This window comes from Giraffa tippelskirchi, chromosome 1, assembly GCF_054371585.1.
Source record: "Giraffa tippelskirchi isolate mGirTip1 chromosome 1, T2T-mGirTip1v1.2.pri, whole genome shotgun sequence".
NCBI lineage: Eukaryota > Metazoa > Chordata > Mammalia > Artiodactyla > Giraffidae > Giraffa > Giraffa tippelskirchi.
The window spans coordinates 123063179-123079365 of record NC_137275.1 but is presented as its reverse complement, the minus strand read 5'-3'; the positions used below and the strand labels follow the sequence as shown (position 1 = coordinate 123079365).

The following is a 16187-nucleotide window of genomic DNA, read 5'->3' as shown; positions in this document are numbered from 1 at the left end:
CCTAAGGAGTAACTTAGAACCATTTGAGGTTGGTAAGTACAGGTTGGGACCAATCTACACTATGAATTAGATTCCTCTTTATCAACATTTAGCACTTGTGTGATACTCTATGGGGCTTCCCAGATGGCGCTAGTGGTAAAGAACCCGCCTGCCAATGTAGGAGACTTAAGAGACACATCTTCAGTACATGGGTCAAGAAGATCCCCTGGAGGAGGGCACAGCAACCCACTCCAGTATTCTTGCCTGGAGAATCCCATGGACAGAGAATCCTGATGGGCTGCAGTCCACAGGGTCACAGAGAGTTGGACACAACTGAAGTGATTTAGCATGTATGCACACACACATGATACTATACATAGAAAATCCTAAAGATGTTACTAGAAAACTACTAGAGCTCATCCATGAATTTGGAAGGGTTGATGTATACAAAATTAATATACAAAAATCTGTTGCTTTACTATACACAAATAGCAAAACACTGGAAAGAGCAATTAAGGAAACAATCTCATTTACCACTATCATCAAAAAGAATAAGATACCGAGGAATAAACCTGCTAAAGAAGCAAAAGAGCTCCAAAAACTATAAGACACTGATGAAAGAAACTGAAGATATGACAAACAGAAAGATATACCAGATTCTTGAATTGGAAGCATTAATGTTGTTAAAATGATCATACCACCCAAGATAATCTACAGATTCAAGGCAATCGCTATCAAAATACCAATGGCATAGTCACAGAACTAGAATTTAAAATTTTAAATTTATGTGCAAATACAAAAGACTCTGAATAGACAAAAGAATCACAGCAAAGAACTGAGCTGGAGGACTCAGCCTCCCTGATATTATACTGCAAAGCTATAGCCATCAAAAAAAAAGTATGGAACTGGCAGAAAAAGGACATAGATGCAGGGAACAGGACAGAATGTCCAGAAGTAGATGTGACCTGCGGTCACCTGGTCTATGGCAAAGGAGGCAAGAGTATACAACGGAGAAGAGACAGCTTCTTCCGTAAGTGATGCAGCGAAAACTGGACAGCTACATGTAAAAGAGTGACAATAAGGTGTTCTCTAACACCATACACAAAAGTAAATTCAAAGGCACATGAAAATACGCTCAACAACACTAATTATTAGATAAAGGCAAATCAAAACTACAATGAGTTATCACCTCACAGCTGTCAGAGTGGCCACCATAAAAAAAGGCTACAAATAATAAATGCTTGAGAGTATGTAGAGAAAAGGGAACCCTTCTACACTGATGTTAGGAATGTAAATTGGTGCAGTCACTATGATGAACAGTATGGGGATTTCTTAAGAAACTAAAAATAGACCCACCAGATGATCTACAATCATCATTGGTCTAATCCTGGGTATATATCCAGTGAAAACCTAATTTTAAAAGATATGTGTACCCTAATACTCACAGCAGCAAAATTTACAATGACCAAAACACTGAAGCAACATAAATGTACATTGACAGATGAATGGATGAAGAACATATGTGTGTGCATGTGTGTATACACACACATTCAATGGAATACTACTCAGCAATAAAGAAGAATGAAAAAATTCCATTTGCAGTAACATGGGTAGACAGAGAATTATCATACTAAGTGAAATAAGTGAGACAGCAAAAGACAAATATATATAATGCCACTTATATGTGGAGTCTTACAAGATTATACAGATAAATTTATTTACAAAACAGAAGTAGATTCACAGACATAGTAAAGAAACTTATGGTTACTAAAGCAGATAGCATGGGTATATATTAGGAGTTTGAATTAAAATATACACACTATTATATGTAAAATAGATAAAGTTCCAACTGTATAGCACAGGGATCTATAATCAATATTTTTGAATAACGTATAATGAAAAACAATCTGAAAAAGAATATATGTGTTTAACTGAATCACTTTGTTATACACCTGAAATTACATAACACTGTAAATTACCTATTTTCAATTTTAAAAAGAAAAGATATTTTCAAGTCTTATCCCCTAGTACTTAGGAATGTGGCCTTCTTTGAACAGAGTCTCTATGGAGGTAACCAAGTTAACACAAGGCAATGAAGGTGAGCCCTGGTCTAATGAGACTGGTGTCCTTATAAGAAGTTTAACAACAGGGACACACACACAACAGGGAGACGCCACATGAAGACAAAGGCCAACATTAGGGTGATGTAGCCACAAGCCAAAGAACGTTGAAAATTATCAGCACACCACCAGCATCTAGGAGAGAAGCCTGGAACAGATTCTGCGCCACAGGTCTCAGAGAGAACCACCCTACTGACACCTTCATCCTGTACTTCCAACCTCCAAACCTGTCGTTATTCTCCATCATCACTATAAACATGATACAGCTCCCAGCACAGAGGAAGCACTCAACAAATGTTTAGAGAATGACTGGGTCCAGAACTCCTGGCCCTTTAATTCATTCTGTCCCTGGGAGTTCTAAGCCAAGCCTTTAAAAGGCAGCATGAGCTGTGAACCTTGATCACTCATTCCACACCCTCAGGAGAATTCCTCCTGCAGTTGCCCCTGACAATTTCAAAGTCTGGTCTCTTTGATTTTTTAGCAACCAATCATCTCTTCAGTTTTCATCTTCTGATCCTCAGGTGAGCTGTCCCTAGCTTAGCCCTTGCCTACCACACTGGCCATTCTCTGCCTTGATTTTCCAACCACAACCTCTGGTCCCCTGCATTCCAGTAGCTGATCTGATGGGCAGAAGGGGACATGAAGCCTGACCCTGTGAGTGGGACTGACCAGCAGCAGAAGAGATCTTTCCTGGGTGAGAATTAGGTGGCAGGACTGACATGGATCCTTGGTTTGTTTTCCTAATCTTCAACCACCGAAGGAGGGGCTTGGTACTTATAATCCAGAATGAATTACACACGGTTCATCACAGCCAAGAGTGCGGCCAGAAAACCTTACCCCATCAGAGTCATATGCAAGTCTAAGCTGTGTTCCTCTCCCCCAGGGTAGAAGTGGAGGGGGGTCCCACAAAGCAGCTCCAGGCTGGGTGAACCTGGCTCTGTGTAGACTTGACACAGAAGTCAGGCTGAAATAGGCATGAGCGCAATAAATCAGCAACAGAGAGAGACCAGGCCATGGTGGACACATCCTGGTTAGGGTCCAGGAGGCTCTTCTGGGCACAGGAGTTGGGGTTCAGCACAGCCTGCAGACATGTGTAGAATGGGGAAGGCGGGTACACAGGACAGAAAAGGGGCACAGGGAGCCTGGTGAGCCAGGAGGGGCCCAGTGGAGGAGGGTTTTCTGTTACTGTGGCTCCTGGCTTGCTGCCTGATCAGTTGGCCTTCTTAGCTGCACCTGTTGATTCCTTAGTTCCTCCACCAGTGAGGTTAGCCCAGAAAAATTCATCTTCTATGTTTCTTTCAGACTAGCATTCTATCACTAGACATTATTACACTGTAAAGTTGTATTGCCTTTAATGCAACATGCTGACCATCTCTGTTTATGAAAGTCTTCACTGAAAATGTTTCTTCTTCTCTTCCATGTTGTTTAAGATGATAAATTGGACAAGGCCCCGAAATCTGTCATCTTCTTGGCAACAGGAATACCAAACCCCAACATGTTCCCTTTCAAGACTGCAGTTATCACCATAGAAAACGGGAAAGCTATCCAATTTGACGAAGAGTTGATGAAGAAAGCACTGCAGTATTCTCAGAGCGCTGGGTCCTGATCAGTAGATAATTTAACTTACTTGATTCATTTTCATGAGCAATGTTCTACAGCCAGCTGACAATGTTACTTGTGTCTTTTTAATTGGATAGTCAGTAGGTAGGAAGGTTTGAGAAAGAGTTGTTAAAGAGAAATTAAAAGCAGCAAGGATACTGACAGCTTAACACCCCTACTGATTGCTTCTAAACCATACATAACTAGGAGAGGGAGAGAAGGCTTTTGAAGGAAGTATCATTGGAGCTGAGGCTGGGGGGAGGGGGGAAGGAAATGGGATAAAAAGAGAGAAGAGAAGAAAGGTAGGAGAAAGGAGGAAAAAGATGATCCAGGAAGCAGCCATTTTATTTCCTGGTGGAATTTTTCACTAATTATGTTCCCATTCTAAACAGGCAGCTGTGCAAACATGTTGCCTGAAGTTCACTGTGTTTAGTTTCATAAAGGCAAATGGAACAAATATTCAAAAGCTTTACTTAGCTGGTCTTCTTCCAGCAATGAAGGGTAACCTACAGAGTGTCAATTTTACCTTATTAAAGCCTCTTTCCTCTGTGATTAAAGAACAATGCATGTTGGGTGAATAAGAATTGTATTGTGTACAATGTACACCTAGGTTATTCTTTTCATGATGCAAAGAATTTAACCTGGGCTTCTAAGCATCCTAAGAAAATCTCCCTAAGGAGAACGAAACAAAAAGAAAAGAAAAATCAATTATACAGGGCGTGCTTAATATAAAAGAAAACGTACAGGCTTTGGAATAAGAAAGCTCAGCTCTTTTACACCAACCAATTAACTTTATGTGGATTTTTTAATCTCTAAGTCTGTTACCTTGTCTTTTAAGTAAAGATATTAATATTGTCAAAAAGCATTTGAAGATTTTTAACTCAAATGTGTAAAGTGCCTGGTATAAAGCCACCATTTAGTTGCTGTCTACTATTATTATAATTTTCACTACTGTCAATTTTTAAATGCATTTTATGCTTTAGACTCCCAGAGCTGTTATCCTGGTTAAAACAGTTACAAGTAAAATTGCATAATCCGCCCACCATCCATTATGCACCTAGCCAAGGACAGATGGACATATGTGTCACGAGTGGCAGCCAACAAGGTCTCTGTAAGGTAAGACTGGAGGGGAAGGGCACCCATGGCAAGAATCTAACATGTGCACCCATACAGTCATTTCTCCCTTAACCACAGAGCAGCATGTTTTGTGGGATACCAAGTCTTCGCTAGAATCATAAATAGAACTTGAATGCATTCACCAACTTCATTTCTCTTAAACAGAAAGCCCAGAGCTCTGAGTCATTAGAACAAGATTCCCTGCAGCTTAGTGAGCCCAGCTCAGTTTCATGAGGCTCAGAGATTCAGGCCACATTTGAGTTAGGCTGTGGTTATGTCCGTACGACTTTTTAATTCTTCGAGGGTGTGTCCTGCCCCTCCTGAGATGAGGCCTCATCCTTTGCGTGTCTGCTGCTGTCGTCATCTGTGCCAGCCACCTCTTGTACCCTATCTCCCTCTTGGCTGCACTTCTCCAGATCTAAGGGTATGTCTGTGTCTGCGGCTGACTTCTCCTCTGGATTAACGTCTTCTCTCTCTGTCTCTCTCTCTCTGTCTGTCTCTCTGTCTCTCTGCCTCTCTCCTGAGTTCCAGCAAGTCCACAGAGATAACCACCACTGGGGGTTCCCCTGATAAAGAGACTACATATACAGTTCTCAGTTTCATTTATCATTTATTTTTATTTTTCTTGAATAATTAATCTGGGATAAGGAGGTTCTACATTCAGTCTTCACATTGAGATTAAAATATGACTCTTGTTTCTATCAAATCAGAGTAGTTTTCTTGCTCTTCTTTTTTATGTAAATGTGAATACTACAATCTGGTTACTTTTAAAATGTCAATTAAATTATTATTACATAGTAATATATTAAAGTAATACCACTTTATCATTTTTCTCCCTCTTTTTGTACTTAATTAGGAAAAAGACAAGGATTAGGTGCTGTATGAGTTTTTCTCTTTTTTTTTGAGGAGAAATATTTCTGACGCCCCAGACCTGTAGGAAAAAAGTTCTTTTCAGTGAAATAATTCTGCTAGGAAGTTACACCATGAGCCTTTTTCCCCCCAGAAACATGCTCTGGAAGATTTCTTCTTTGTCTATCTCAACATTAGTCCTATCGAAATGGAAGACAGCATATATGAGCAAAAACAGTAACCCACTGCCTTACAGCCATGCTATTGCCAAGACCTCCTGGGAATCTGGTTTAATATTTCTTGAACTTTGCTCTCCAGGATAAATATAATTTTAGGTGCACAAATCTCAAATAATAAACAGCACTCACTCCTCATTTAGGATATGGGACTCTGTCATGTCCCCTTACCTATACAGGAAATGTTGGTCATGAGGTTTTTATCTGATCCAAGGACAATACATGGATTTGCTTGGTCCTAGGGGGGCCTGTAAAATGTAAATTAACTAACTTGTCAGAGGAGGACTGTGTTTGTCATAAAATGCCTAAAGCTCATAAGAAATAGTAAATGGAATATCCTAGGCCAGATCAGGAAAGCAAAGTCAGATCTTCTGTCTCAATGGATACTGGCCGTGCTGTTTGTCAAGAGCTCTGGGTTGCTAAAATGACACAGAGGAGAGGCCTGACCTGGGTGATGAAACATTCCAGGAGAGGAAAGGACGTTCTGTGCCTTGAGTAAGATTAGTTGGAATGGACCCCTCTGATTCAGGCAGGGAAAATCTCTGTCTGGCTCTACTGATGTCCTGAGGCATCACATTGTCCTCAAGATCCACTCTGATTTGTAGGCCTGGACTCCCTTGTCCTCCAAGTCTCCTGAGACCTTGCTGAAACCATCCTTGCCCTGCCCACCCTGCAGTGCCCATGCTTCACAGGAGCCCTGCAACACTGGGCCTCAGACCTCTTCCCCTTCCACACACACCTCCCCTGGGCAACACACCAGGTGATCCTGCCCATGCCTCCATCGCCAGGAGCTCTGGGTTGCTAAAATGACACAGAGGAGAGGCCTGACCTGGGATGATGAAACATCCCAGGAGAGGAAAGGACAGTTCTGTGCCTTGTGTAAGATTAGTTGGAATGGACCCCTCTGATTCAGGCAGGGAAAATCTCTGTCTGGCTCTACTGATGTCCTGAGGCATCACACTGTCCTCAAGATCCACTCTGATTTGCAGGCCTGGTTTCCCTTGACCTGCGAGTCTCCTGAGCCCTGGCTGAAACTGTCCTTTCAGGAACACTCCCCCATTCTTGCCCTGCGCGCCCTGCAGTGTACATGGTTCACAGGAGCCCTGCAACACTGGGCCTCAGACCTCTTCCCCTTACGCACACACCTCCCCTGGGCAACACACCAGGTGATCCTGCACATTCCACCACCCCCGCTGGCCTCATCCCAGGCTGTTTCAGTGGCACCTCACACCAAAACACACTCAGCTGTTTCTCCCTCAGAAACAGACAACATTGGGGGTGTTTCCCAGTGAATGACACCCCTCCCATCACCTCCTTACTGTACAGCCAGAAATCCAGAGGTCCCTCCTTACCCCTCCTTCTCCACTTCCCCTCAGCCCACAGTCATGTCCCTGCTTCTGGTTTTCTAAATGCCCCTCAGTGCTCTTCAGCTCCACCACCCCATCCAGCCTTACCTGGGACTACAGCAAAAACCTCCCAAATGAGCCTAAAATCTTCCCAGACTTCACCTGTATTCTCATTCCTCCTGATACTTGGATTTTGCAGCCAGAATGACCTTCTCTTACACTTGTCTGATCTCATGACTCCTGGGTCCCGCCCTCTACTTAAAACTCTCCCTGGCTCACTTGTCCAAAGGCCATGGGATGCTCTGCCCACTTCCTTCTGACCTCCCTCCACTCTCCTCTTCACACTCCACCTCAAGTCACAGGATTCTTTCAGTTTCTCAAATGTGTACGTATCGTCACCTCTTCCCTAACTCATTACTTCTTCAAGGAAGCCATCCCTGAATACCCCAACTCTCCAGAGTGCCCAAGTCCTCCTACAATGAGCACTTAGAACACTGGCATCTTCACAGTAGTGCTTGTCACTGATTCTACATGTATATTTATCTGAGTAGTGTCTACCTCAGTGCACCAGCACCTTCATGAGGGTAAAACCATCCCATATAATCTTCACTTTCTCTCCATACATTACACAGGCCTGGCTTATAACAGAGACAAACTTTTTTCAAAGAAAGCATAAATGTGTTTAGGATCCAAATCAGTTCTGTTATTTTTCAATGTCGAAGAGAGGTTGGCAAACTATGGCTTGAGAGCCAAAGAGAATCATCCCTTGTTGGATCCTGTAAGTAGAGCTTTACTGGAACTCAGCTTACACACTGTCTATGACTGCGCTCTCACTACGGAGGCAGAGATGAGTAGGGGCAACACAGACACCGGGGCCACAGAACACGTCTCATGTAGTATTTACAGAAAACCTGCCAATGCCTGCTCTAGAATACTAGTGAGCTCAAAATTTTTAAGAAAAAAGTTGTGGGGGTTGCTATGACTGGAAATCATACTCTTCAAGCTAACCTGTGCTTCTTTTGTGAGGTGTTTGAATGATTGTTAATCCTGTAGATAATATCCTCATAAACGAACCTGTTTATTCAGCAGTGATTCATGCTGTGAGTACATATTCCTACAAAAGACAAGTCTCTTTCTTGTAATAAAGAAGGAGAAACCACCGCACCTTTAGAATTACTGCCCACTGAAAAATAAAATAGCATCTTCCTTTTGTAAAGAAGAGAAGTTTTAGTATAAGGAAAATATGTCAAACATACCTTCTGATTTATACATTTCTTTTGACAAAATCTAAATGTAGATATGCTAAAATTCAGTTGGAAAAATCACGTCCCATTTTTTTAGTATTTCACTTGAAAAGCATCTTAATTTACAAAGACATTTTTCATTATCGTCTATATTACCACATGTCTAAGAGAAATCATGTCAATGTAATATAACTAAACCTATCATAGTGTGACCAGGACTTTCATATCTAGTGTTAATTATGGGACTCTAGACCCAGCATAAGGAAGCGGATCACCTGCACTGCTGGGCCCTGGTCAGAACACAGCACTGTCTGGGGCACAATACTTCTGGATTGATGTGAACACAGCCTGGAGCACAGTCAGAGAGAAGCAACCAGAGTAACAAAGAATTAGAAATGAGACCATACGTTGAATGCTTTTAGGAACTATACTCTTTTCCACAGAAAGAGGAGATCCACGGGAACATGAGGATTGTCCTCAACCACATTAGTTAGCCGTGTCACAGAGGAGTTAGATTTGTCTGTGTGTGTCCTGTGTCTGTCCTTGACAGAACTGGAACCAAACTGTGGAAACTATAGGGAAGCAATTTCAACTCAATGTAACAACTTTCTAACCATCAGTCTTACCCACTCTCTGAGGAATAAGGCAGGCCCATCACTGCAGGAGCTCCAAGAAAGCAGTCAGATACAAAAAGACAAAAATTGTACGATTCCTCTTATACAAAATATCTAAAACAGGCAAATTCATAGAGACTGAAAGTGGATTAGAATTTACCAAGGACTGGGAGGGGGAATGAAAAGAATCTGGAATTGATAGCTATGAGAGTTGCACACACTGTGAACATAATTATTGCCACTGAATCACATGCTTTAAAGTGGAACATTTTTTAGTAATATATATTTTACCATAACTTTAAAGTGAAAGTGTTAGTGGCTCAGTCATGTCTGACTCTTTGTGACTCTACAGACTGTAGCTCCCCAGGCTCCTCTGTGTATGGGATTCTCCAGGCAAGAATACTGGAGTTGGTTGCCATTTCCTCCTCCAGGGGATCTTCCTGATCCAGGGATTGAACCTGTGTCTCCTGCATTGCAGGTGGATTCTTTACTGGCCAGGCCACCAGGTGTGCTCTGCTTAGTCACTCAGTCATGTGCAACTCTCTGCAACCCCATGGACTGTAGCCTACCAGGCTCCTCTGTCGATGGAGATTCTCCAAGCAAGAATACTAGAGTGGTTGCCATGCACTCTTCTAGGGGATCTTCCTAACCCAGGGACTGAACCAGGGTCTTCTGCATTGCAGGCAGATTCTTTACCACAAGAGTCACCAGGGAAGCCCTCAAGGGAAGCCCTTTAAAAACTAAAGTAAAATAATTGCTTTTTTCTTTGTGATTGGAGACTAATTATTAACTACTTTCTTAAACTCATAAGGCATTAGATTAGACAATGGCTATACATGTAAAACTTGCATCTATGTAAACAGCTGGTTGCACATACATTGTCACATGCCAAAACACAGATCCGTACCAGCCTCTGAGGGAATAGGCTGAAGTTCCATGTGCATTTATCTCATCACCCAACATCAACTTCTTTTATTCATGTAGATGAAATTGGAAAGTCTAAAATCTTTTAAATTTGCTGCAAATATGGTCTAAACTATCGTCAGGGCATAAGTATACATTTGAGCTCTAGTAAACTATGTATGCTTATCCCTTGAAAACTATTTTCAAAAAAGCTAATCTCAATTATTATTATTTTTAATTTTATTGAAATCTGGTTTATTAACAATGTCATTTTAGTTTTAAGTGTACAGGAAAGTGATTCAAATATATATATATATATATATATATATGTGTTACACTACATATCTGTTCTTATCAGATTCTTTTCCATTATACATTATTATAAGACATTGAATATAGCTACCTATGCTATACAGTAGGAAATTGCTATTGATTTTATATATTGTAGTATGTATATGTTAAACCCAAACGCCTACTATATCCCTCCCCACATTTTCCCTTTAATATTCATAAGTTGTTATAATATGTCTGTAAGTCTATTTGTTGTGTAAAATAATTCAAAATAGTTCATTTGCATCATTCTTTAGATTACATATATAAGTGATATCATATAATATTTGTCTTTCTTTGATTCACTTTACTTAGTATGATAATCTCTAAATCCCTCCATGTTACTACAAATGGCATCAGTTCATTCTTTTTTATGGCTGAGTAATATAGAAGTAGGCCTTCTTCAATGAACACTGCTAAGAAATACAGGAAAACAACAGAAGGGGAAAGATGAGCGATATCTTCAAGAAAATTGGAGATATCAAAAGAATATCTAATCCAAAGAAGGGCACAATAAAGGACAGACTAAAGACGTTGTAGAAGCAGAAGAGATCAAGAAGAGATGGAAAGAACAAACAGAAGAACTGTGCATAAAAGATCTTAATGACCCAGATAACTATGATAGTATGGTCACTCACCCAGAGCCAGACATTCTGGAATCCAAAGTCAAGTGGGCCTTAGGAAAGCACTGCTATCAATAAAGCTAGTGGAGGTGATGGAATTCCAGCAGAGTGACTTAAAATCCTAAAAGATGATGCTATTAAAGTTATGCACTCAATATGTCAGCAAATTTGGAAAACCTAGCCATGGCCATAGGACTGGGAAAGCTCGATCTCCATCCCAGTTCCCAAGAAGGGCAGTATTAAACAAGGTTCAAACCATCAGACAACTGCACTCATCTCCCATGCTAGTAAGGTTATGCTCAAAATCCTGCAAACTAGGCTTCATCATTATGTGAACCAAGAACTTCAAGATTTTCAAACTGGGTTTAGAAGAGGCAGAGGAACCAGAGATCAAACTGCCAATATTGCCTGGATCATAGAGAAAGCAAAGGAATTCCAGAAAAACATCTACCTCTGTTTCATTGACTACGCTAAAGCCTTTGACTGTGTGGATCATAACCAACTGTGGAAAACTCTTAAAGAGATGGGAATACCAGAGCATCTTACCTGTCTCCTGAGAAATCTGTATGCTGGTCAAGAAGCAACAGAACCTTGTATGTAACAACTGACTGGTCAGCCTGAGCTCTCCTGGAGCTTCCCTGTCTCTCTATCTCAAACATCAGCCTCTTGAACCATCTGCCGGGCCCTCACCTCCCACCTAATCCTCCTCTGGTCACTATCTAGGAGCTTAGGTTCTGTCTTTACCACCAGAATGTAAGTTCTGTGAGGACAGAACCTTTAGGGCGATTCCTCCTCCTAGGACAGTGGGGACTCAGTAGTTGCTGGGATGAATGGATGAGGGAGTACAAAGAACACTGAGTCCAAGTGATTTTCGTCTTCGATAACTCTTAAGAAATAAATATGCTCCTTTAATCTTTTTGTAGCTCGCAAGAAAATATGACTTCCTCATCATAGAAGATGATCCTTACTATTTTATGCAGTTCAGCAAGGTAAGTGATGGTGTGAACTCCACACACAATCTGATTTTAACCTGGCTCCTGATTGTTTTCATCTCTGGAGCCTTACTGTTTTTCTAGAAATTCCCTACTTTTAGAATAGTGGCTGGCTCTCTGTGCCAGGCACGTGAAGGAACATGTGAGTCAAGGTGAAGGTCATCGTGACTCCACATCCTGATAGTAGTTCCATAGACATGGTACCAGGAATGTGGAGTGGGTGTCTCCTGGGCTGTCAGCCTCAGTCTCTCAGGAGTGGCTGATGGGCTGGAGGACTTAGGAGATGTGTTCAGAGAGAAAGCAGAGGGCTGTGCTCAGTCAGTGATGTAACTGAGCAGAGGAGGGTGTTCCTAGCATCATGCTCCCTGCCTGCCATCCCTGTCACGTAGGGATGGGAACTCACCTGCACAATAAAGGACTTCTAGATCCTTCCCCACTGTCCACATGCACCACTGTCCCTGAGCACTGTTCCCTAGGCAACAATGGTAATGGTATAGACTCCAATGCCCGTTTCCTCAAAATCTAACACCAGAATTGCTCTCAGCCCTGCAGAGAACAGACACATGGATTCAGTCCCCACTACAAATCTACTGAAAAGAAACACAACTCTTGGCTTTTTTGTTTATTTGCCTGACTATCATGTCTGCCTGCCACCTACCCTAAACACAACCATGGCCCCCTTCCCTGTGGGCATTTACTTTGAAATAAATGTGGAAGGTTCAGCATTGCACGCTGACTACATGGCGCATCTTCATTTATACTTTTTCAGGGTTTCTAGTTCTTCTAAGGGTCGGCATTCCCTTTCTAAACAGCCCTGCATGCTGATGACCCTCTTGGTTGTGGTCTTTTCCAAACTAGGTTTCCTGGAATCCTGCCTGGAAAACTGTTCATCCTGGATCTCAAGCCTTGGGACAAGCAGGTCCTATGTGAAGTTTCCCCACTCTCTGCACAAAGTAGGGATACAGATTCGAACAGATATAAATACTGTATTTATCTTCCATTTCAAGCCCTGGGCACCGACATTTCTCTCCATGGACGTGGATGGGCGTGTCATCCGAGCTGACTCTTTTTCCAAAGTCCTGTTGCCTTTTTCCAAAGTCCTACTGCCTTCAGGCTGCAGATAAAGGAGACAGGGACTGCCCCTCAGCATCTTTAGTGCAGACAGTTCTTCTCACTTAAGATGCTTGTATTACACTCACCTTAACACATCTGTTTTATTATTACTACTAGTAACAGACTTTTCTCCTAATCCATCCTCAGTGGTCAAATTAAGTTACAGGCTAGGGGGACTGGTCATGTTTTTGGTTGCATGTATGAAAAAACACATTTAAAAACATATGGTCAGATATGCATTCTATTTTAAGTGTACAATTAAATTTAAATATGTATTTTCAATAAGAAGTAGTGTTACTAGAAGGTGTTTACTCTCTAGATTCCTTTGTCCCCAGGTTACAACCTCTTTCCCCGTAAAATCAGTAACATGATGTTAACTGATGTAGCAGGATTGGTAATATGCCTTTTCTGTCTTTCTGCAGGTTGAGAGTAGGGTTTTTAACTGGTCCAAAGCCCTTGATTGAGAGAATTGTTTTACACATAGAAGTTTCAACATTGCAAGCCAGCACTTTTACTCAGGTAAGGACAATTTAGGAAATAGGAAAATCAGATCATAAAATGGATGTGGGCAAATAAGACAATGTGAAGGTGTCAGGGAATGAAGTCACTGACTGCTTCTCTATTTCCCTATGGGCTGAATTAGAAGATCAGACACCACAGATGTTTGTTTCAAAAGGCAGAAGAGATTTAAATATACCTGAGCTGTTTCAAGATGTAGACCAAGCTGCTAGAGTCAGAGATCTTATTCATCTTGTGTCCTGGCATCTAGCCCAGGAACCCCATAAAACCTCGTCAGGACGGAAGAGGTTTGGTGAAGTAACACATCATTTTTTCGAGAGGCCATGCAAGGCAGCAATTATTGGATGGATCTGGGGCTAGACTTTCTGACTTGATTCCAGGATTTGTGACCAGCAGTGATCACAGGAAATTTAACTTCACCTAAGAGTCGGAATCGGCTGCGACGGCTCCGCGCAGAAGGGAGGCGGCTGCAACGGCTCCCCGCAGAAGCGTGGCTGAGAGGAGCTAGGCCGAGCCGGCTGGCCTGGGGCAGCGGCCGAGGGGAGCAAGGCCAGGCTGGGGTCGGGGGTGGCGGCCAAGGGGAGCTACGCCGGGCCAGGGGCCGAGGGCAGCGGCCGAGGGGAGCTAGGCCGGCCGGGGGCTGGGGGCGGCGAGAGGAGTTACCCCAGGCCCAAGGAGCAGTGGCTGCATGGGCACAGGAGGGCCGAGAGGAGTTACTCCACATTCAAGGTCAGGAGGGGCCGCCGTAAGTAGACACCGCTTGTCCAAGGTAAGGAGCAACGGCTGCACTTTGCTGGAGCAGCCGTGAAGAAATACCCCACATCCAAGGTAAGAGAAACCCAAGTAAGATGGTAGGTGTTGTCAGAGGGCATCAGAGGGCAAACACACTGAAACTATAACTACAGAAAACTAGCTAATCTGATCACACGGACCACAGCCTTGTCTATCTCAATGAAACTAAGCCATGACATGTGGGGCCACCCAAGACGGATGGGTCATGGTGGAGAGGTCTGACAGAATGTGGTCCACTGGAGAAGGGCATGGCAAACCACTTCAGTATTCTTGCCTTGAGAACCCCATGAACAGAATGAAAAGGCAAAAAGATAGGACACTGAAAGATGAACTCCCCAGGTCAGTGAGTGCCCAATATGCTACTGGAGATCAGTGGAGAAATAACCCCAGAAAGAATGATGGGATGGAGCCAAAGCAAAAACGATACCCAGCTGTGGATGTGACTGGTGATAGAAGCAAAGTCCGATGCTATAAAGAGCAATATTGCATAGGAACCTGGAATGTTAGGTCCATGAATCAAGGCAAATTGGAAGTGGTCAAACAGGAGATGGCAAGAGTGAATGTTGACATTCTAGGAGTCAACGAACTAAGATGGACTGGAATGGGTGAATTTAACTCAGATGATCATTATATCTACTACTGTGGGCAAGAATCCCTTAGAAGAAACGGAGTAGCCATCATGTCCGAAAGGCAGTACTTGGATGCAATCTCAAAAGTGATAGAATGATCTCTGTTCGTTTCCAAGGCAAACCATTTAATATCACAGTAATCCAAGTCTATGCTCTGATCAGTAATGCCAAAGAAGCTGAACGGTTCTATGAAGACCTACAAGACCTTCTAGAACTAACACTCAAAAAAGATGTCCTTTTCATTATAGGGGACTGGAATGCAAAAGTAGGAAGTCAAGAAACACCTGGCGTAACAGGCAAATTTGGCCTTGGAGTACAGAATGAAGCAGGGCAAAGGCTAATAGCGTTTTGCCAAGAGAACGCACTGGTCATAGCAAACACCCTCTTCCAACAACACAAGAGAAGACTCTACACGTGGACATCACCAGATGGTCAACATTGAAATCAGATTGATTATATTCTTTGCAGCCAAAGATGGAGAAGCTCTATACAGTCAGCAAAAACAAGACTGGGAGCAGACTGTGGCTCAGATCATGAACTGCTTATTGCCAAATTCAGAATTGAATTGAAGAAAGTAAGGAAAACCACTAGTCCATTCAGGTATGGCCTAGATCAAATCCCTTGTGAGTATACAGTAGAAGTGACAAATAGATTTAAGGGACTAGATCTGATAGACAGAGTGCTTGATGAACTATAGACAGAGGTTTGTGACATTGTACAGGAGACAGGGATCAAGACAATCCCCATGGAAAAGAAATGCAAAAAAGCAAAATGGCTGTCTGAGAAGCCCTTACAGATAGCTGGGAAGAGAAGAGAAGCAAAAAGCAAAGGAGGAAAGGAAAGATATTCCCATCTGAATAGAGAGTTCCAAAGAATAGCAAGGAGAGATAAGAAAGCCTTCCTCAGGGATCAATGCAAAGAAATAGAGGAAAACAACAGATTGGGAAAGACTAGAGATTTCTCCAAGAAAATTAGAGATACCAAAGGAATATTTCATGCAAAGATGGGCTTGATAAAGGACAGAAATGGTATGGACCTAACAGAAGCAGAAGATATTAAGAAGAGGTGGCAAGAATACACAGAAGAACTGTACAAAAAAGATCTTCACGACCCAGATAATCACAATGGTAATGATAATCACAATCACCTAGAGCCAGACATCCTGGAATGTGAAGTCAAGTGG

General features: G+C 42.4%; 1 protein-coding gene across 1 annotated transcript in view; it reads left to right on the top strand.

The window, feature by feature from the left end:
• The first annotated feature begins 2738 nt into the window (after window positions 1-2738).
• The window catches only part of LOC145515972 (kynurenine/alpha-aminoadipate aminotransferase, mitochondrial-like), a 29567-nt gene continuing 16118 nt past the window's right edge, over window positions 2739-16187 (top strand). Inside the window, exons 1-6 of the mRNA XM_081517312.1 lie at window positions 2739-2793; window positions 3530-3698; window positions 4682-4814; window positions 11883-11948; window positions 12959-13032; window positions 13487-13583. Coding sequence (XP_081373438.1) covers window positions 2739-2793; window positions 3530-3698; window positions 4682-4814; window positions 11883-11948; window positions 12959-13032; window positions 13487-13583 — 594 coding nt within the window. The remainder of the gene's footprint in view (window positions 2794-3529; window positions 3699-4681; window positions 4815-11882; window positions 11949-12958; window positions 13033-13486; window positions 13584-16187) is intronic.